This window comes from Schistocerca nitens, chromosome 11, assembly GCF_023898315.1.
Source record: "Schistocerca nitens isolate TAMUIC-IGC-003100 chromosome 11, iqSchNite1.1, whole genome shotgun sequence".
Taxonomy (NCBI): domain Eukaryota; kingdom Metazoa; phylum Arthropoda; class Insecta; order Orthoptera; family Acrididae; genus Schistocerca; species Schistocerca nitens.
Genome location: NC_064624.1, coordinates 15,543,222 through 15,567,286, shown reverse-complemented (window position 1 = coordinate 15,567,286; position 24,065 = coordinate 15,543,222). Strand labels below are relative to the sequence as shown.

The 24,065-nt window shown below is 44.7% G+C and overlaps 1 protein-coding gene across 1 annotated transcript; it reads right to left on the bottom strand.

Moving 5' to 3' along the window:
* Nucleotides 1–463: 463 nt before the first annotated feature.
* LOC126213356 (CARD- and ANK-domain containing inflammasome adapter protein-like) lies at nt 464–23,351 on the bottom strand. The gene is made up of 3 exons (XM_049941056.1): nt 23,346–23,351; nt 21,783–21,997; nt 464–987 (listed from the first exon to the last, which is right to left on the bottom strand). The coding sequence occupies exons 1-3, from the start codon at nt 23,349–23,351 to the stop codon at nt 489–491; spliced, it is 720 nt and encodes a 239-aa protein (XP_049797013.1). The 3' UTR covers nt 464–488.
* Between the last annotated feature and the right edge of the window lie 714 nt (nt 23,352–24,065).

Here is a 24,065-nt window from a genome sequence, read left to right as displayed (position 1 = left end):
ATATAGTTTCCGGTAATGGGGTAATGTAGTGGACTGGTTCGAACAACGAACGTTAATGCAGCTGCATGATGTGGTAGACAACCAACAATATTGCGCCATTCGTGGCTTCAAAGAGATTGACTGCTGACGTTTTCAAATGCAGGCGGTCGTGCTAGATGTCGGCTGTGTTCTTTTAAGTTGCTTGCATATGTTGTACACCATGAGGAAGACAATCTTGGAGGAGACAAGTGGTGCTTAGTAATAGTGGAGTGTTTTTCAGTTGTTACTCACCTTTTGGAAAAACTGATCGTTAAGTATTTTACAGACTGAAGGGCTCCTCACGTTAGTTTACAGGTATCTCTCGTCGTTGTCGCGGTGTTACCGGATTTGTCATACACAGCACAAAATGGTATGTACAAATAAATGAACAAAGGATTGATATTTTGTATTCTTTATTTGAAAGACCAACGCATATGGTGTAACTGATTGTGCTTCCTGAATGCCGTATGTCAGCGTTGTGTCAGCATATCCACCAGCTGCTGCTCTTCGTACTCCCTGGCGAGGTCCAGGGGGGTGCTGCCATGCTCATCCCGGGCCCCCCTGTCCGCCCCCGCCAGGAGGAGCTCAGCCGCCGCCTCTGCGTGGCCCTCCTCTGCCGCCCTGTGCAGCGGCGTCTGCCCCTGCCCATCCCTGGCGTTGGGGTCAGCAGAGGCGCCGACCAGCAGCCGCACCACACCAGCGTGGCCGTTATCTGCAGCCCAGTGCAGGGGCGTGCTCTGCTCCCTGCTGCTTCTGGAGTCGACCTCCGCGCCGGCGCCGACGAGGCAGCTGGCCGCCGCCACGTGACCCCCGGCTGCTGCCCAGTGCAGGGCGGTCCGGCCGTCCCCCCACCCCTCCTCCCTCGCCCCCACATCCGCCCCCGCCGCCAGTAACTCGCGCAGCTGCTCCGCCGCGCCCTGCCTGGCCGCCTCTATCAGCCTCCTCCCTCTCTCCTGTTGAGAGAGGCTCCTGCACAAAACATCGACACTCTCACTCTACTACACACACACGCACACACACACACACACACACACACACACACACACACACACACACACACACACCGAATGAAAGAAACAGTCACAGACGCCAAACTCCGAGCAGTCCTGAATACACTTCTGCCCAGCCACGAGTTACAAATCTAGAAATCTTCCCTCTACGATACAGATCAACCTGCGTATCACAGACAGATACCAGTATCCCACTATCGAAATCTGCATCCACTTCCCATTAAAAATTGGTGCACTGCATCTCATTACCAGCTGTTTTAACTTTTTCTCCTAATTCACTCCGAGGAGTCACCTCCTGTGACCTCAGCATCCTGTTGGTAACAGATCTCTGAGCTTCAGAGAAACACACCTCCAATGCTAGTTTCCCTTTACAGCAATCCCTTCCGACACTTGGGAAGGAAACACAGGCAACTAATGACATCTCTAAGTACAGAAATACAACTTCCTCGTCTGTTAACAAAATGTAGGTCGCCACACGGACAATATTATTGAAAGAGAGAGCCGTGATTATTTGATCCACTACTGCGTTTATGTATTACTCTACATAAATGTTGTCTTCATCAAAACATTCTTTATTACATGTGAATAGAATTCTTCCAGTGTTTGTTCCGCTTCCTCATACAATTCTGGAAGTTTTGCTGTGATACCCTGTAGTTCTCTCAGCGATGCATTTCAAATCTCATCTGTCTATGAAAACGACGGCCCTTTACGGTTCGTCGTAATTTTTAGGAATAAAATTTCACATCGGGTGATCGTGCGGCCAAGGGCGTCACCACAGTATGGTTTGTAGCCAACAATCACGAAGACGCAACGAATTCTAAGCAGATGCGTTATCGCAGTGCAGAAATCATGAACTGTTCCGCCACAAATCTAGAGGTTTTTTTTGGACTGCGTCATGCCGCTGTCGTTGAGTTTGTAGGTTTTACTGCTTGCTGACCGTTTCACCTTGTGACAGAAATTTGTGCTGCACCAAACTGTTGACTTGGGAAGAAACATTTACACCAGTCGTAAACACTTCCCGTACTGATAGTAGATTCGACAAAAGCAAAATCTAATGTCTCTGAAAGGTTGATGAATTTGACTCCGTTCGCATAGCCAAATGTAATACAAACGCGATAAACCACTTTTACATTAAACAAATAATCGCCGATTCTACTAACACACCAATAACCTTTCCAAGATGTGACAACAGACTAAATATCCCATTTTCCTGGTGTACAGAAACTTTTCAGACATGTTTACCTACACAACGACAAAAAAGTCTTGCGAATCTCAGTTATAAAAAACGCAAAATGGCGAGTTCGCTGTTACTTCTGAGCACTACTCGTGTAGCAAGAATTGTCGCGTTTAAGCGGACCGCATCAAAGGAAAGGCTTAAATTCTCCAGTACAGCTGCACTATGTGTTGTTTAAAAACTGTATCGGACGGAATGTATCCGCCAAGTCTGGATGAAGTTGTAGACGAACACGCATTCACACGATCAGGCACCCGCTTTTATATTTCTAACAGATACCGGAACGCTGACCTTAGATTCCTGTTCCCGTGTTGGTGCAATTTACTCCGTAATGTCGTGTTTTTCTGGACAGGGCAGTCGCTGAGGTGGGAGTGGGCGCCGCCAGGCTGTGTGGCCAGACTGGGTCGCCGGGACAGCACTGTGGAGCGGAGAGGGCGCACGACTTGACGGACACACTGTACCGGGTCCAGGGCAGAGGGCGGCCAGGGCAGGCTGCGCCGTCTGCAGGCGACCCTCACAAGCGACGCCCCCTACCGCCTGTCGGCGACTGTCGAACACATTTCACTGTGCTCAAAGTGTTTAAATAAAGTGTATTCCGTCTACGTACAATTGCGAGTAGTTTCTAATTTCGACCTGAGACCAGGTGTTTCACCGTCAGGAAGCAACCGCGTGCCTTCAGGCAGAGACCAGGTCGAATGTTAGACTGAGCCGACAGCCGTGTCTGCAGACGCAGGCGGCTGCGGCGTGGCGCACGCGAGCTGCAGGAAGGGCCGAGCGTCGGCCGGGCTGCCCCCTCTACTCGGCTGACTCGCCTGCAAGGGCTGCCGCCGTCTTCTCTGATGGCCGCACCGCCGCAATTGACAGACTTCGGCTGCGGAACGGCAGTCGGCCCTACACCAGGATTGTCGATATTTTTAAAAATATGGAGTGTCCAATACATCGATATTTATTAAACTGTCGATATCGACTCTCGATTTCTTGAAAAAAGTGTGTGTCGGCGGACAAAATATCGGGACACTCCTGCGTATAAAAGTATCAGTTGTACATTATAAATATAGTGCTGGTTTTGAACCTGTACAAGTATCGATATATTACTACATGTTCTGTACATCAACAAGCTAACAGCGTGTATACGTTGACAAGGAAAAAAATTCCCGGATTTTTCTCCCGGTTAAAAATATACTTTCTCCCGCATCGAAATACACTTTTTCCGTGTTAAGTGACACTATAATCTTCCTTGCCGCTGTAGAACTCATCACTTCTTTGATTGTTATACCGACGTAGAATTCCCCGGCACTTTAGAAAACGAAATTCAACGGAGAAAAAAAACTTATGAAAGACCTTTGATGTCGTGCATATGTTCCTATTATGGAGGTATAAATTCGGATTCCACCAAACACCGCACGTCACTTTCCGATGCATTGAAGTCGAGATTGCGGTGAGCTTTTGTAAGCCAGCCACAGCTCAAGTCAGGTGATATCGCCAGCTGATGACAGCACACGACACGCGATGTAGTCAGCCAACAGCAACATCACTCTTAAGTAAAGCCAACACACAAATAAGAAAAGTTGATGGTTTAAATCAATATACACAGCATTCACATACAATATTGGTCTCAAAGATTAATAAGCTGCAAGAGAAGCTAAGGCTGCACATACAGTATTGATGATCTGTGCGCGTGTTACACTTTGAGACACATCACGCTAAAGTGATTGTAAAACTTTTAATAACGACCCAAATGTCTCATCTTCTGGACTCTAAATTCCCCTAAATGGCTCGTCACCAAGGAGTTGATTTTTAAATGAGAGTCAAACGCTCTGTGATTTAATAAATTCATCGTACATTCTCGCACAGAGTTCATCTTGCGTAAAAGGAACTTTACGCTGTACGTTTTTGAAACCACCATTCTCAGTATTTTCCCGCGACCTGTTAGAAATATGAGGTTCGTTTGAGCAGCTGACAGAGAGCGCCAGGTGGAAGGAGTGACCGCGCTTGCGCAGCTACAATGACGCAGGAAGCCCTCATGTTCGTACGTGTGAAGCTCTGAAAGATCTTACATTATGCCATAAAAGAAACAAGACAGCAGAGAATTACTTCAAGAGCATCCGTATTTCGTGCACCACACTAAAATGCACAATTCGCCTTAAAGTGCACATTCCTAAGTCGAGATTCCGATGTAAATTTTCTTGCAGCACCAGTACTGCATTACATCATGTTTGGTTCTTTATTACGGTATAATACCATAAGTGCACTCGATGCGCAGCAAACAGTTGAAACTAGCCAATAGTGTGAAATTAAACACTGTTTCAAATAAACTGACTGCCTCAGGGGAAAAGATTAATAAAAGCCAAATCTCTTTAGCGAACCTTGAAAAATAACTTTATTCTTCTGCAAGGCGATTAATGCTTGACTGTCGAACGCGGAAATAAAATCTGAAACTAGTAACATACTTTAGCCTTCCTTGATTATGCGAACTTATTGTAACTCAGTTGATAGCTCCCGGTGACAAAAATCCGTTTTGTTTTAATGTAACCCGAGAGCAATAAACGAAGAGGAAACGGTAAAACCGCTGAACGTATACACAGGCCACGTGGAGGCGACCCACCCGCCCACCACAGCTGGGGCTGCTCTCTGCACCAGCCCCGGGTCCACCGCATTTGCCAAGGGCGGCGGCGTCAGATGGCGGCTCCCAGCCACACTTCTGTAACCACAACAGGGAGCACGGACTGACTGCTCACACGCCACTCAACTGCGCATGCGCGAGAGGCGGCCCGCACCTGTTCAGACGAATCCAATTCAAACAGTCGTCACGTCACGCTCATTGGAGGCAATTTGTTGTAATCCAGCTCTCCATAGTCTTCCTAAAGACTTCGACATGCTTTGCTGTTGGCAGACGCTTGTATGAGCACTGTGTTTTGTTGTTGCATGTGGCGCATTTCCTTCGAAATTTAAGTTTTATTTTCGTTTCTTTTCTGTCGTTCATGTTTTGTCGCTGCAGTATTATTCTGCAGTGGCAGGGTACTGTAATATCCTTTCTTAGAATATTTGTTCTTACCAATCAAAATCACAAAAATTTAACTGAAAACTGAAACAGAAAAAGGCGCCTGATGGGTCCATCGTGGTGTTTCGTCACACAGCGGGTTTGTCCGGAACACTTCATGCCGGCTTCCCTGCTTTTCCATTTCTGCAAAGGCCAGCGACCGACCAGCTGCAGCGTCGAAATTCTGCAGCCACGTTAAATCCTGCTTTTTCCGTTGGCAGCGCTGCCCGCCAATTACGTCAGCATTTCCCCTCACACGTCTGCGCCCACGGCTTGTCATTTAGATTTTTGTTCTTCATTTTCAGCAACTGTTTTTCAAGAATTTCGATGTGCAAAAATAGCACACTAGTTGCGTTGAAAATTATTTTATAAGGAAATTGGTGTTTTGTTTGTTCACATCGTAAATCTTGTCATTCCATTCAACCCCCCCCCCCCCAGCCGCGGTGCAATCGGTATTTTTGTTCTCTTCCACAAATACTTGATTCAACCACTCAAAGGGCAAGATTGGACGTGATTAAAGCTCAGAAAGTAGTAAGATTATTACACACTTGAAGGTAAGAATCATGTCACACTACAATTTGAAAAAAAAGGCAGCTTCAAATGTTCATCGAAAATTGTGAAGAAATATAATAAAAATAAAAGTATCACAGTCGATATTGCCGTTTTGATATCGACGTATTGATATATCGACAGAAAATGATGGCTGATATACATCAATATTTTTTGGAGAAGATATTGATGTATCTACATTTCATCAACATCCTTAAGCTGAAGGCATGCAACATTCCATTTTGGAAATCGTTACGGATTCCAATATTACGACATCCACAGTGATGTGAGTACGACAAAAATACCAGATTTCAGGTATTGTCTGTCAGCACAGAGAACGCAGTGGTCGACTGCCTTCACTTTACGACCGAGTGCAGCGGCGTTTGCAAAGAGTCGTCAGTGCTAACAGACAAGCAGCACTGTGTGAAATAACCGCAGAAATCTACGTGGAACATTACGGCGAACGTATGCGTTGGGGCTGTGCTGAGAAATTTGGCGCTAATGCGTTACGGCAGCAGATTTCTGACGCGAGTTCCTTTACGAACAGTGGGGCATCGCCTGCATCGCCTCTGTGCGGTCCGTGGCTGGAGACAAGGCGCCTGGAGAACTGTGGCCCGGTCAGGTGGGTCCAGAGTTCAGGTGGTGAGGGCTGGCGGTGGGGTTGGGCTGCGAGGCGGACCCCGCGAAGCCCCGGAGGCGAGATGTCGACGAGGCAGTGTGCAGGCCCGTGGTGGCCCGGCAGTGGCGAGGGCTGCGTCTGTACGGAATGGACTGGCTCCTCTGGTCGAGCTGAACCCAACACTGGCTGGGAATCAGTTGAGGTCGGCCACTCTGGGGGCACCTGGAGCGACTGAAGGACCTCGAGTTCCCGAACGACGACGCAATGTTTGTGGACGGCAGTGCGCCCTGTCACCGGGCGACAAGTACTTGCGACTGGTTTGAGTAGCGATCTGGACAACTCGAGCGAATGATTTAGCCACCCAACTCGCCCGATATGAACCTCACCGACTATTTATGGACATAATTGAGACATCTGTTAGTGCACAAAGTCCGGCACCGGCTGCACTTTCGCTGCAGGGGCAGCACGTCTCAGTACCTGTGCAGGCGACCTATGATGACTTGCTGCGCCCGCGCCACGTCCAGCTGCTACACTACGTCGAGCAAAGCGATGCCCGCCACGTTACCAGGAGGCATCCCACGACGTTTGTCACGCCAGTGTGTTGTCACTCACGATATTGCCGCGCCTGTGCTTTTAAGACGAACGACGCAACGTTCCTTCTGACACGCATGTCCGAGGAAGAATTGCACAAGATGGCGTCGAGTATGCAAGCAGTAGTAAATCGCGCCGTAGAAAATCGTATTACATTTAGTTTAAAGTGCATACTCTGCCAAAACAGTGTTCATAGCGGTATCCGATTGTGCTCTTTCTCACATATATGGATCCATCTATCGTGTATGAAGAAGAGAAAAGTCAAATCCGAATTGTGTATGTGGCTTTGTTCAGTGCAGTGGTCGAAAAAGTGCAGTCAAGATGTATAATGCTGGTACTGAAGAACTCATCTCTGATGTGCTGAAAGAACAACTCGCAATAGCTAAAAAATATATGAATGACATCAAATCGTTAATTAATTCATTGAATGTTGATTTTAATCCTTGTGTGAAAAATGTACAAAGTGAAAACTACAACACTCTCAAAGAAACCGTTATTGAAATTCAAAGTGCTCCAATATCTGCTACAGTTATGAAAAACTCGTTTGTGCCCATTGCACAAGAGAAACACCGACAAATGAAATTGAGAGAAGACGAGACAAAACCAAAAATTTGTATCTTTGCAGACAGCCATGGACGAGATATAGCCACTATTCCTCCGAATATGCAATCTAAATTTTCCGTTACTGCCACAGTAAAACCCGGGGCTCCTTTCCAGCAAATAATTAAAGATTTAAGCCCTCAACCAAACGACGTTTGTGTAATTATTGCTGGAGCTAATGATGTTTTTAAAAATGAGTCGAAAAATGCAATCACAGCATTGCGAAATGCACTGCAAAGAATCTCGCCAAGAAAAGCAATCGTCGTTGGCATCCCACATAGACATGACCTAATGAATAGTTCATGTGTAAATAATGAAATCAAATTCACAAACAGAATGCAAAGCATTCAAGGACGTCAAGTTTTTGGACAGTAATTCTGAAGACAGAAACCATTTTACTCGACATGGACTGCACAGGAACCGGCTAGGAAAACGTGTACTCGCTGAAGCACTATTAGCAGAAACATTCAAACTGTTTAGAAACACCACTCCTCCAACCATTCTAAAAGCACCTGTGCCCATTGAAACTGCACCATTGGAAGAAATACGGACAGTGTCGTCAAAATACCCCTTCAAACCTAATGGAACAGCTGAAGGGAAGACTTCATACGCAGCAGCACCTGTATGTGAATCAATACAAACATGTCTTTTATATAAAAGTGAGACAGCACCAGCAGTTACAACTCAAGTGGGAAACGTTAGTCCACTACCAACGTGTGAAGCAGCGGCATTTAAGGAGGAAGAACAGTCATCAACAGCAGAAACAGCAACACCAACCCCCACAGGATCAAGTGTACAAGCTGGCAGTGTAGAAACCGCACCAGCAGGAGATCCATGCTCTATGGCAGAAAGGAACACACTAGTGTCTGCAGCTGCTCCACATAGGATGTGCCTGAGATCAAGAAAGTCCTCAGCTGCAAATGGGGATTTTTTATGGTACTGGGGCAGGAGGGGGAAGGTTCCAATCAGAATGTAAGTAATGTAGTTAACAACAACAAATGTGGGTGTTACCAGCACAACAGCTCCCTCTTCCCTGCAGAAAACTGTTCCTGTAATACTGGTATGTCAAAAGAAATAAAACTCAGTCCCAACAGTGGCAGCACCACAACCAATCGTGTAATTATAAATAAGCTCAAAAGTTTTCCCCAAAATTTTCAAAGCCTGCTCTGTAAGTTAGACCAATTTATTGTAAATATTGATGAACCAACAGGCGCAAAATGTGCTCATATTCTCTGTCTGACAGAACGCCATGTCACTTTCAGCATCGAAATGCTCAATATACCAAACTATGTTTTAGCTACCTCATTTTGTGCAAAGGTGGGGCAGTTATTTATGTGAAAAACAGCCTGTCCTTTAATACAATAGATGTAGAGAAATATTGTGTAGAGAAAGACTTTGAGGCATGTGTCACAGAAATAGTAGAAGCTAACAAGAAACTGGTAATCGTAGGAGTATACAGGGCTCCATCTGGTAATTTTAAAGTATTCATGAAACAATTAGATTCTGTGCTATTGTATCTCATAAAAAAAAATTCCAGATATTATAGTGAATGGAGACTTTAAGATTTCCTAGAAAGCTCATCTTCTAAGACAGAGTTTGCAAATTTAATGCATACCTACAACCTTGTCTCCACTGTCAGTTTTCCCACAACAACTACTGCCACTTCCAGCACTCTAATAGACAATATCTTTGTAGATATGAGTAAAACTAATCACATCAAAGTTGAAAAAGTCATAAATGGTCTCTCTGATCATGATGGACAAATACTCACAATTGACAACTTTAATACAAATCAGAACAAAGCTAGTGCACAGTGGAAAACCATTAGAAACATGAATGAGGAAAACATCCAAAAATTCAAATTATGCATTTGGGAGACACTGGAGGTATGTTTATCTTGGAAGTGATGTTAATACAAAACATAATGATGAATTATCAGGTATATATGTCTTTCCAAAAAAGGTCTGTAGACTACAGAACAGGCAATCAAGCAAAAAACCATGGCTCACCAAGGGCATAAAAATATCATGACAGAGAAAAAGAGAACTGTATATAATATCCAGACAATCCAATAATCCCCTCCAGATGAAATATTATAGGACATACTGCAAAATCTTAACTAAAGTCATTAAAAAATCTAAACGTATGTGCGTACAATCTGAAATTAACTGTTCAAACAATAAAATTAGAACGATTTGGAATGTAATAAAGAGGGAAACAGGTAGTGCACCATCTGACAATGGAAAAACTGCCGTTCTAAAAATTAACGATTTGGAAATAACTGATATTAAACAGATAGCAGACACATTTAACAACCACTTTCTAAGTGTCACCTCTCAAATAGGTTGCAGTGGTGACCTAAGGGAAGCTGCAGATATTCTGAAACTTAACCTCCCACAATGTTTTAATGATATAAATGTAACACCCATAACTGTTAATGAAATAAAAAAAATAATTCACTCATTGAAAAGCAAATGATCTTCAGGTATACATTATACATAACATCTCCAGTAAACTGTTGAAAGCCTGCAGTAATGATGTAAGTCTAGTACTTGCTCACATTTGCAACACGTCTCTTTATGAGGGAGTTGTTCCACAGAGAATGAAATATGCCATCGTGAGACCTCTTTTCAAGTCTGGCGATGCTACAGATGTCAAAAATTATCGTCCTGTCTCTCTCTTAATAACATTTTCAGAGGTTCTTGAAAAGGCACTGTATAACAAGATTGTGGCACATCTTGATAAACTTAATATTATTAACCACAGACAGCTTGGTTTTCAAAAAGGGGTTTCCACAGAGCATGCCATATATTCACTCACAAATGATGTCTTGGAGTCTATTAATAGTAAGAAGTCACCAGTTGGTGTCTTCTGTGATATTTCCAAGGCCTTTGATTGCATAAACCACAAGATACTCTTGGAGAAGACCTATCATTACGGAATCAAAGGGCCTATAGGTAAATGGCTAAAATCAGATCTTGAAGACAGGAAACAGAAGGTGGTTCTAAATGGCTGCAACAAAGGATCTTCTAATCTAGTGGATTCTGAATGGGGCAAAATTCAGCATGGAGTTCCCCAGGGATCTGTCCTTGGACCCTTGCTGTTTTTAATATATGTTAATGATTTACCCCTGTCCATTAGTAAAAATTGTGAATTCACAATGTTTGCTGAAGATACAAGCATTGTCGTAGATGGTAAGTCTACTGCTGATCTGGAGACTGATGTTAATGATATACTCAGAGATGTGACAGCTTGGTTTTCAATTAATTCTCTTTCAGTTAATATTAAAAAAAAACTAAATTTATACAGTTCCACACAAAAAATAAAACTCTACAAAATATAGTAATTGCTCATGACAATCAGGAACTAGAACAGGTGCACTCCACTAAATTCCTGGGGGTTCACATTGACAGTAGGCTCAACTGGGAACAGCATGTGTCCCTTACTCCGGAAAGGTTTTCATCAGCAACTTTTGCTCTAAGAATCATTACTCATTTTGGGGACATGAATATTTTAAAATCAGCTTACTTTGGGTACTTTCACTCATTAATGAGTTACAGCATAATATTCTGGAGTAATTCACCAGCCTCAAAAAAAAAATCTTAACTGCTCAGAAGAGAGCTGTCAGAATCATGTGTGGGGTTCCTCCACAAACCTATTGTAGAAAACTTTTTACACAGTTAGGTATTCTGACCACAACATGTCAGTACATATACTCTGTGATGAATGTAGTTAATAAAGACTATGCTCAGTATGAAACAATTTGTTCATACCATAACTACAATACTAGAGGTAAAGGTGATCTACATGTTGAACTAAAAAATTTAACACTTGTACAGAAGGGAGTAAAGTATGCTGCTATAAAGACTTAACGCATTGCCTAATTATATTAAATGTACAAGAGAAAATGAAACGCTGTTCAAAGGTATGTTAAAAAAATACCTGCTTGACCATCCACTGTACTTGTTAGATGAGTTCTTTTCCAGAGGTAATGACCTCCCTTAATAATAGATGTATTTAGTCTCTTAGTTATTAGATGGACGATACAATATTATGTTATAGTGTTAATGCTATAGTTATAATGTTATATTGAGAATAGCTATACTAGTTAAATGACAGCTTGTAAATGAGAAAAAGTGATACTTATTAATATCTATATCATTGTATTATATTATTATTCTGTAGCATTAATTGTATTTGTACAATTGTATTGACACGTTCCACATCCAGGCGAATCACTCGCACGTACGGATCTATGGAATACGCATACCAAATAAAAAAATAAATAAAGTAAAATAAAACTGTAGTGGCCGCAGCCGTTGTGAAGAGCTTGAAATGTACTCACAGTCGAGAATACGGACAACCGTCAGCTCTGTGAGGGACGGAAGGCAATGAAGATTTGTGCCGGAGCAGGACTCGGCCCCGGATTTCTCTCTTTGCGCGAGCGCTCGCCTTAACCATTTCGACTATCCGTGCACGACTCACGGCCAGGCCCGAACTCCCAAATGTCATTGTTACTCCATCACAGTCTGCACTCGTGTACACACATGTGGTGTGGGTACTGTTAAGACCTTCGGTACACACACCGTCAGATTATTTGACTTGTCGCTGTAACGAAGTAGGCGAGTGTCAGCAATATGTCTCGTGGTCTTATCGTGGCGTGTTTATCTTCTGCCGTTAGGTCGGATGATAGAAATGCCACTTGCACGCATAGAGTAGCAGATTGACAGTGACCAACTTTAAACAGAACTTTATTAATTTTCACACACATTTATTAAAATAATAAAAATCATAGGCATTACGTAACTTGATTCTTGATGCTGTTTACAACTGACAATCTGAAGTTCCTTTGGTCTTGGTACGTTAATCTTATTCTCACATATCACTGATACTTGACAAAGTGTCCTTCATGGCTATGTACAGGAATATGATAATCTTCCTAGGCGCAGACTGAAACTTGACTACAGACTAATGCAGACTGACTAATCGGAGGTCTGTACACTCGTTATAATACCTCGAGCGTTCAGGTATCACTGCGCGAGTGTGATCCGCGAGGAGAAAAGGTTCTGTGTTAGCAGCAATCTCATTGGCTGCGTTACACATTAATACATGGATCGGCGTAAGCAGAATTTGGTCCGTCTCTAAGGCAGCGCCATCTCATAGTGCGGAGGCGGGCGAGCGTTGCACCTGCGCTGTTGTGCTTAGTGAGGCGCGCTCTAGTGGTAAAGTTGTGTACTCGCTGACTACGCGGAACTATGTACACAACAACACATCAATCACCGTGCAGGGGAGGATACTCTGACTGAAAGTCATTGCCAGGTGCTGGAGGATGAAGACGATAATTCCTTGCCTGTGTTGTTGACTGTATCTTCTTAACAGCTGTTGTTGTCACTGTGCCTCTTCCTTCAGACATGTGTTCGTGTGCAGAGGACCTCGACATCATTTTTCTTAAGAGGTCAGGAGACTGCAGCCACAAGAACGACAGACATCGGCTCTCGGCATATATGCTGTCCAGCGAGCAGTCTGATCCGTGAAGGTGTCAGGGCTTGGTTCGACCATCACTTTCTCTGACTGGGGCAGGGAGCTAACTCCAGAGACTTACTGGAACGTCAAACATCAGCGGCCAGCAGCAGTGTACCACATTGGCTCAGAACTGTGGTGTCAGTTAATGGGGAATACAGTGTTTGCAGTTGCTCACTGGATTTGCTGTCTTGTTTCACTGATGCACCAAATATTCTCAACTCCAAACCTGAACACACTGTCATTGAAACTTGCCTGCAGCATCAGCGAGGGGCAGGCAGGACACGGCCTGACAGTTGCACCCACCAGCCTACAAAATGCAAGTGGCCGCTCACGCCACGTTAAACCCTGGCCACGCCCTGCCACTGGGACGATCCAGTTTGCGGTGGAGCCCCTAATTACTCTCATTAGTTTCACCCTCGACAATAATAGTAGTGTAAATCCAGTAGTAGCTCTGAGTAGCTTTCACTATTGGTGTGTAAGCTGAGCTTCACTCCTCTGCAGTCCGAATTGTTATTCCGTGGTGCTGTTTTGCCAGTTGCCCACAGTGATACTGTACAGAGCGTGAAGAGGCTGTTTCCTGTGTAAGAAGTTAATGTACCTGAAGTTCGCACGTTTGTGGAGCTATGCAGGTGGGAGTGGCACACAGTCAGGCTGTGTTTCCATCAATGGCAGCTGACAATCGCTATATATCCGACAAACGTGTCAATGTATGAAAATAAACCGTCGTTATAATATAGTGAACTAGGAGAAAAAACCAAATCAGTAAGGCAGCCTGGTAGGGTTCTGGGCGGTGCAACACCGAGACGTTATCACAGACGGTTCCGGTAGACAGAACGATGCAACCCTCGCTGCACTAATAGAATAACGAAACTGGATTGTAACAATAGGAGGCCGGTGGTTCGATCACAAGTAGATCCACATGCTGTACGTGTCTACAGCTGAGCACAATATGTAGCCAAGCCACGAAATCCGTGAATCTCCGTATAGGGGGAGCAATGTGTTTTTTAAAGAGCATATATTTAAGCTACAATATTTATTATGCACCTACTTTCGCACTTGAAACTTAGGACACTCCTCTATTCTATTGCGTCTTGCTGCATTCTGCTCTGATCAGTTTCAAATGGCATGCTGAATAGTCGCAATGTTGCTAGTCCTAGTCCTGTGCAGATGTTATTCTGGTACATCAAGCACCTTCTTCAAGTTCAAAAACAGCTATGTCAGTGGAGCCTCAGTGAAGTCATCTTGTAAACCTTTCGGTTGGCTGTAAGGCATACTTTTGTATAAAGCCAACTATGTATGTCCACTAGCATCGGTCGCTGATTCTGAACAAGCGAGATGAATATTAGGAAGTTGTTAAGGAAAAATTGCTCTGCGCTGACCGGAGATACTGTGCTCGGGACGCCCGGCAGATGCCACCAGCTGCAGGGCGTGGTTTAAGACGTGCGGGGTGTGCAGTGCTGCACACGCCTCCACCCTGCCACGCCCACAGCAGAGCTGACCTCGTTTCCCGCCTATCGTCGATGGGCACCGCAGCCGTCACCCCACCTGAGCGTGCCTTCACCCCTGACTCCAAATTTCATTGTGGCTGATGTTTTCTGAATTTCTTCATTTCTAAACGCTACTCCCACAGCTTTAATTTGCATTAAGATCATCAGTGGCTGCTACATACGAAAGTTGTGTTGTTGTGGTCTTCAGTCCAGAGACTGGTTTGATGCAGTTCTCCATGCTACTCTATCCCAGTCCCTACTGCAACCTACATCCTCCTCAATCTGCTTAGTGTACTCATCTCTTGGTCTCCCTCTTCGACATTTACCCTCCACAGTGCCCTCCAGTACTGAACTGGTGATCACTTGACGCCTCAGAATAAGCCCTACAACACGAAAGTATCCATCCAGGAAAGTCATCTCAAGCAAATTCGAAAAATATTTGAGGACACGCACGAAACAAGCCGTATCAACACCCTCTGCTGTTAACAGCCGGTTTTGAGCCCTCTTACTTCCAATTCTGCTTACTCTTACTTTATCACTGTTTTTTCTTTTCTTTTGGGCCTGTGCATACACCTGTATACGCAACAATTCATTAATGCATCCTCTAGGTAACGTGAATGCCGATGCACTGAAACCCTGGCTTCACACCCATTTCCTTCACGAGTAGTTTGTAACACGCATAAAGACCATCGAAAGTGGCAACTACACTAAACACACCGTTAAGCAAGGAAATCGTTTTTCCTGATAACTGTAACCTGGGCGCCATCTAACATTTCAAAAACTATATGAAATTCGAATTCTTCGTTAGTATAACGTTTGGTTGACATGGCAGTAAGTGTTGGTGTGAGTGTACAAGTCGCGGACTTGCAGCGGCGACTCACCGCAGGCGTGAGACAGCGGCCCTGTCGGGCGGCGGGGGAGATCGGCGGGCGGCGGGGGCGGTGGCGGTGGTCCGGCTGCTGCCGCTGGGCGGCCGGGCGGCGGGGGCGGCCGGCGCGCTGGAAAACAAGAGGCGTGGCTGGAGGCGGCGGACACCGAACTGGACACAAGAGCCCGGCCGCAGGGGCCAGCAGCTCTGCCTCACTCACACAACACCTGTCGGGCACAACCTGGCAAGCAGTTCAAGTCGGCTGGCTTGTGAGGTTGGTTGAAACCTAATGTATGGAGGCTCAGTGATGTCACTGAAGACAGACAGAGAGAGAGAGAGAGAGAGAGAGAGAGAGAGAGAGAGAGAGAGAGAGAGAGAGAAGGGGGGGAGGAGATAGAGAAGATATAATCTGGTACCAACTTACATACAGGAGTTGTTTGATAGGCTGATATTTTGATGAACAGTGGATAACTACCATGCAATACGTTTGACGCCTGAGGGAATGAAGAAGGCGATGGCCAGGAACTACAACAGCTATACTGCAAACGTTACAATGAGTAGTTTCAAAATTTGCTTCTCAGTTAAGCAGACAAAATCATACAGGCATGTAATGTCTCTATAATTCGATTTCTTGAAAAGACAGCAAGGGTTGTGTGTTTCTGACTCAAACATTATCCTCCGTTTCAAACTGGACAAGAAAGACTGAGATTGAGAAGATTACACTACAGGCTGCTGTTACAAGAAAACGTGGGTCAGGCAGTACAGGCAACATTGCCTCACAGGCAATGTTTACAACTTGTCAAATAATCTGTAGAGTATTGCATACACATTCCAAAAAATTTGAAAAACAAAGGAGACAGCCTTGTATGAAGCATACGTATCTGAGAGACAGAGACTAACGAATAGGAGTGGGGTCTAAGCATCACACCAGTACTGACATTGTAGAAGATGCTTCAGACTCAAACAGGTCCATAGGCAACGTAACCTGGCGTATCCCAGTAGGAGCAAACTGGTGCATTCCACTGGACGGCCTCCGGCAGCACCAGAGACGATTACAGACGTGACTGGAGGGCAGAGATTTGCCGCCTGCTCCTCCAGCATCCAGTACAGTGAGGTAACCAGTACCTGTGTGTTTCCTAGGAGGAAAGGCATGGCACATATTGCGGGTGATGGCTGAACAGAGACGAGAAGACAATGTGACTGTAAGGCCCACCACTGTGTGTGACCATGCTGTCGTGCTGACTGGATTGTTCTCTTGTTGTTCAATCACAATGTGCATGAGGAGCCCCTGTGCTCACAGCACCTTCTGTACTGGACGGCTGTAAAAAAATTTGTAAATTTTAGGAAAGATGTTGTGGGATCCAACTGCTGAGGTCATCCGTCCCTACGCTTACGCACTACTTTAACTTAAACTGACTTTCACTAAGGACAACACACACACACCTATGCCCAAGGGAGGACTCCAACCTCCAACAGGAAGGGGGTGAGGGGGAAGCCCCGCAGACCGTGACGAGGTGCCTCAGACCGCACTGCTACCCCGCGTGGCGCCTGGACGTCTGACTGGGAATCATTACCCTGCTGTTTGGAGCCCGTCGTCTAGAGGTATTGTCGTCCTCGGTCCTGGGCTCGAACCCCGCCATTCACATTGTGAATAAAAATCATCAGCATTGGCAGCCAAAGGCTCCCGGCATAAAAGGTCACCCTCATTCAGCCAACAGCCTTGTCAGAGTGGGCGGAGGGGATCACGGAGGATCAGGGCCCTGCCTTGCCGTTTAGGTTAGTGGAAGATTCAGCAATCATGAGTGGCATGAGGATGCAGAAGGAAATGGAAACCACTTCATTAAAGGTACGCGAAGAGTATCAACACGACATGTGGCCTGTAACTGAACACGTATCATGACGATCCTGCCAAGAGCTTCCCGACTACTCGCCATTCAGATACCTGGGAGAGACTGCCAAGAGTGACATGACCTGACAAAAAGATTGAATAACCAACCAAGGGATGACATTATGAGTCCAGACGTGGAACGTGAGGAGTTAGAATGTGGTAGTAAAGCTGGAAAATAATACACTACTTCCCATTAAAATTGCTACACCAAGAAGAAATGCATATGATAAACGGCTATTCATTGGACAAATATATTATACTAGAACTGACATGTGATTACGTTTTCACGCAATTTGGCTGCATAGATCCCGAGAAATCAGTACCCAGAACAACCACCACTGGCCGCAGTGATGGCCTTGATACGCCTCGGCATTGAGTCAAACAGATCTCTGATGGCGTGTACAGGTACAGCTGCCCATGCAGCTTCAACACGATACCACATTTCATCAAGAGTAGTGACTGGCGTATTGTGACAAGCCAGTTGCTTGGCCACCATTACCAGACGTTTTCAATTGCTGAGAGTTCTGGAGAATGTGCTGGCCAGGGCAACACTCTAACATTTTCTGTGTCCAGAAGGGCCCGTACAGGACCTGCAACATGCAGTCGTGCATTATCCTGCTGAAATGTAGGGTTTCACAGTGATCGAATGAAGGGTAGAGCCACGGGTCGTAACACATCTGCAATGTAACGTCCACTGTTCAAAGTGCCGTCAATGTGAACAAGAGGTGACCGAGACGTGTAACCAATGCCAGCCCATACCATCACGCGATCGCGATAGGCTACAATCCGACCTTTATCAAAGTCGGAAACGTGATGGCACGCATTTCTCTTCCTTACAGGAGGCATCACAACAACGTTTTATTAGGCAATGCCGGTCAACTGCTGTTTGTGTACGAGAAATCGGTTGGAAACTTTCCTCGTTATCAGCACGTTGTAGGTGTCGCCACAGGCGCAAACCTTGTGTGAATGCTCTGAAAAGCTAATCATTTGCATATCACAGCATCTTCTTCGTGTCGGTTAAATTTCGCATCTGTAGCACGTCATCTTCGTGGTGTAGCAATTTTAATGGCTAGTAGTGTAAAAGGAAAATGCTAATGCTCAGTCTGCATATGGTTGTGGTCATTGAAGTGAAATGGAAAGAAGGCAAGGACTTCTGGCCAGACGAGAATAGGGTACTATCAACAGCAGCAGAAAATGGCGCAACAGGAGTAGGATCCATTATGAGTAGGAGGTTAGGGCAGACAGTGAGCTACTGTGAACATTTCAGTGATAGGGTTCTTCCCAACAGAATCGACAGCGAACCAACACCAGCACCGACAACGATAGTTCAGGTAAACGTGCAGACATCGCAAGTTGATGAAGATATAGAAAAACTATGTGAGGATACTAAACAGGTAATTCAGTATGTAAAGGAAGATGAAAATCTAATAGTCAGCAAAGGAAACAGAAGAAGAAAGGATTACAGGAGAATATAGACTTGGTATCAGGAATGAGAGAGGCGAAACACTAGTTGAGTTGTACAATAATTTGAGCTAGCAATAGAGAATACTTTGTTTAGGAATCACAAGAGGAGGAGGTACATTTGGAAAAGGACGTTAGATGTGGGGAGATTTCAGTTACATAGCATCGTCGTCACGTAGAGATACTGGAAGTAGATACTGAACTGTAAGGCATACCCAGAAGCAGATCACAATTTAGTAGTGATGAAGCGTAGCCTGAAGTTTAAGAGACTAGCAAGGAAGAATCAGTGTGCAAAGAAGTGGAATATAGTAGTACTAAGGGACGAAGAGTGCTTTCAGTTCTCTGAGGCTATAGATACTGTGATAATGAACAGATCACTAGGTACATGGTTGAAGAGGAGTTTATATCTCTAAAAACCATCACAGAAGCTGGAAAGAAAAACATAGGTACAAAGAAGCTAACTGTAAAGAAACCATGGGTAACCGAAGAAATGCTTCAGTTGACGAAAGTAGGAAGTACATAGATGTTCAGGGAAATTCAGGAATACAGACGTGCTACTCACTTAAGAATGAAATAAATAGGAAGTGTGTGGAAGCTAAGGCCATATAGCCACAGAAAAAGGTGAAGAAATCGCAAAAGAAATGATTGTTGGAAGCATTGGCTCAGCATAGCAGGAAAGTCAGAACAAACTTTGGTGAAATTAAAAGCAAAGGGGGTAACATTAAGAGTGGAACCTAAATTCCATTGTTAAATGCAGAGGAGATGGCAGACAGAGGGAAAGAATACACTGAATGCTTGTATGATGTGAAAGACTTGGCTGATGCCGTAATAGAAGAAGAAACATTAGTTGACATGGAAGAGATAGGTGATCCAGTACTAGAGTGAGAATTTGAAAGAGCTATGGAAAATTCAATATCAAATAAGGCAGAAGGGATAAATAACATTCCATCAGAATTTCTAATATCATTGGAGAAATGGTAACAAAATAACTACTCACGTTCAAATGTGGAATGTACAAGTCTGGTGATATACCATCTGACTTTCAGAAAAAGATCAAGACAAGTATGAGAATTATCGCACCATCAGCTTAACAGCACATGCATCCAAGTTACTGACAAGAATAATATACCGGGTGATCAAAAAGTCAATATAAATTTAAAAACTGAATAAATCACGGAATAATGAAGATACAGAGGTACAAATTGACACACATGCTTCGAATGACATGGGGCTTTTTTAGAACCAAAAAGATACAAAAGTTCAGAAAATGTCCAACAGATGACGCTTCATCTGATCAGAATAGCAATAATTAGCACAACAAAGTAAGACAAAGCAAAGATGATGATTTTTACAGGAAATGCCCAATATGTCCACCATAATTCCTCAGCAATAGCTGTAGTCGAGGAATTATGTTGTGAACAGGAGTGTAAAGCATGTCCGGAGATATGGTGAGGCATTCTCGTCGGATGTGGTCTTTCAGCATCCCTACGGATGTCGGTCAATCACGATACACTTATGACTTCAGGTAACCCCAAAGCCAATAATCGCACGGTCTGAGGTCTGGGGACCTGGGAGGCCAAGCATGACGAAAGTGGTGGCTGAGCACATGATCATCACCAAACGACATGCGCAAGTGATCTTTCAAGCGTCTGTTTTTTTTTTGTTCTAGTAAAACACCATGTCATTCCAAGCATGTGTGTCAATTTTTATCTCTCTATCTACATTATTCCGTGGTTTATTAAGTTTTCAAATTTATACTGACTTTTTGACCACCCGGTATATAAGACTGGAACAGGATATTGAAGTTCTGTCAGATGTCGGTTCAGGAAAGTTAAAAGCATCAGAGGGACAATTTTGATATGCTGTTGATAATGGAAGCACGACTGAAGAAAAATCAAGCCACGTTCATAGGATTTGCCGACCTGGAAAAAGCATTCGACAGTGTCAAATTGAGCAAGATGTATGAAACTCTGAGGAAATTAGGGGTAAGCTTTGGGAAATACAGGAGAGATGCAATATTTACAACAACGAAGAGGGAACAATAAGACTGGGAAACGAATAACGAAGTGCTCGGATTAAAATGTGTGTAAAAGAGGGATGTAGTCTTTCTCTCGTACTGTTTAGTCTACACATCGAAGAAGCAATCAGGATGAAACGACATTAATGATAAGAACTGCTGATGAGATTGCTTTCCTCAATGAAAGTGGGGAAGAATTACAGGGAATGGAATGAAGAAGCTAATGAATACGGAATATGGTTCGAGATGAAATTGAATAAAAACGGAAGTAACGGGAAGTAGCAGAAATGAGAACAGCGAGAAACTTAACATCAGGGTTGATGGTCACAAAGTAATTGAGGTTAAGGAGTTCTGCTAACTAGGCAGCAAAATAACAGATGGAGGAAGGAGAACATCAAAAGCAGAGTAGCACAGGTAAAAATGGCATTTCTGGCCGAGAGAAGTCTACTAGTATCAAACATGGGCGTTAATGTGAGGAAGAAATTTGCGAGAATGTACGTTTGAGCACAGCACTGTATGGTAGTGAACATGGGACTGTGGGGAAACTGGAGCAGGAGAGAATGGAAGTATCTGAGAGTGTCTGATTTCTTTACTTGACGTAACTGCTGACAAAAAGAGTTCAATGTGGAGCTGTAATAAACCAGTCGTGACAAGAGAATTACGGCATCGTGAGCTGTCAGCGAATGGCATTCCATGCAAAGGTACTGTACAGCACTGATACATCTTAGCTGATACGCTGACAAATATTTTAGTCTCAGAAATCCACTCGCACACACACACACACACACACACACACACACACACACACACACACACACACACACACATATATATATGTTAGTGGTAGACATAGAACAACATCCTGCCCCGTGCTCACCTGGGTTCTGCTGGTGGTTCACCGAGCAGCCGACTGACTTCAATCAGATGCTCAGGGCAGCTACGCATAGCATCTGCCCAGCCCTGCGTCGCCATTACTTTATAGTCGTGGGCCCTTATGAAGTGGACGGCGGCCGCAGTTAGGCTGGGGCACGAGTGCCTCACCGCCAGCACAGCGGCAGCCGCCGCCGTCTCCACCTGCAGCTGCGCCGCCACCTGCTGTTCGCAGGCGGCCTTCAGGGCGGACAGGCCGTATTTGTCGGCTGCCGTCAACAGCTCCCGGGCCGTGTCGGTCAGCTGGGGGGCCTGCAGGGTGTACATGTAAGACAGCAGCTGACTGAGGACGGGGCCCTCCACGTCCGCGATTCTGACCTCGCCGCAGCTGGCCTCCAGCGTGTCGTGCTGGAACATGGCTCGGAACACGGGGCTCCTCTCTTCCAGGACCGCGCGGTGCGCCGCCAGCCGCGTCTCTCCCGCCACCAGCGTCACGACCGCGCCGTCGCCCGCGTCCAGCAGGGCGCCCAGGTCCACGGCCGCCGTCCTCTGAACCTCAGCAGCTGCCGACATGGCGGAAGGTCCTGAAACACTGCGCCACCGAGCCCACCTTACACGGCACCCTCCACACTCTTACGACGCACGTGCAGACCTGTACAACAAGAGTCGGTAAATGTCGTCCACCAGTGATCCATTACCATGTCACAATATCCTGTCTGCGTAAAACTCTTCCCAACAGCACAACTTTCCAGATTTCCCATACTGTTGCAGCACCCTGATTTTGGACAACATGTCCTCAGAAGGTGTGTAGACCTCATTCCCCAACTTCTTTCTACAGAGTAGGATTGCTCAATCACGATGTCTTTCGAAATGGAGATAGTAACTGTCCCAATCTCTCTAGTTATTTACAGAAAGAATGACTTGACACTTGGTATGTGCATTGCTCTGCTTTTAACAGCTATTTCTGCAAGTCTTGTAGGAGCTGCCTCACACAGTGGACAGACAATCTGCTACAAGAGTTGGGGGTGACTTAATGGCAAACACTGCTACGGGGTTGCTGTGGCACCCAGACTGTGAATCTTCTGACATTTCGGACAGATTCCAATAAGACAACACCGAACCGTCAACTGGTGAACTCTTAGCAATTCGTAGAGAATCCTCTCTTCCAGTTAGCTGAGGCGTGCTATCATTTTGTTACTGATGTCAGACAGCCACAATACAGGAAACTGTTCTCTTAACACCAACAGGTTTTCATTTCTATTATATCTCAATTACAAGTTCTGATTCTACAGATCAAACTGTCAGTTATAATCCACATTTGATGTTTATAATTTCTACTTTAGGTGTTAACGGTAGTCGTTTAAACTAGGGGGGCAAATAATCGGCTATTATTTATTCCAGTTACTTTAACACCACAAATTCTTACTTTTCTCCCACTCACATTGTATTGAGTCACTATCTCACTGTATATGCTAATACATTTAACTATGCAACAGTTGTCTCACTACTCACTTATTAACTTCAGGCATGATCTCAGTATTTCATACTTTCTCACTGCTGTATTTCTTACCGACATGCTTTCTGACAGGGAAGCTGCACACACACATTCTGAGAATCTTATTTTGCTAGCAGCCCCGGATATGTTTGAAACTGTGTTAGGCAAGCAAGAGGCAAATGTCCTAAAACGTATACTGTGACCTCTGACATTCGAGAACGATTAGTCAAAAACTTTACGAGTAGCCCACACATTGTTTTGCAGTTTGATGAATCTACTGATGTTTCAGACCGTGCACAGTTTGTGCAATTTGTGCAGTTTGAAGCAGATAAAAGAATCACAGGAGATAATATTTTGTAACGCACTTCCTGCCACCACTACTGGCTGGTGTTTGTATGACATGCAACTGCGAGATTGGAAAAAATGTATCGCCATTTGTACTGAAAGTGGTAAAGCCGTCTCTGACAGGAGAAGCGGGCTCGTCGTGAAGTTAAATCAGTAAGGCCAAATGTATCGTGGACACAGTGCTTTCTCCACCAACAGGCTCTGGCTGCCACAGTTTTACCTTCTGATCTGAAAGACGTGCTTAAAGAAAGTGATCGAAGCTCTGAAGTCAAATAAAGTGTTGCAAACGACTGTTCAGAATCATCAGATTCTCCTCAGATTTGGTAGCTTTCCAAAGGAGAGATATTGACGAATTCTGGAACTTGAAGCTGAATTTTAAGAACATTAAAACAAGATTCCAAATCTTTTTATTTGAATTATTTCTGTGATCCTGTTTCACTAGTGAAGTTA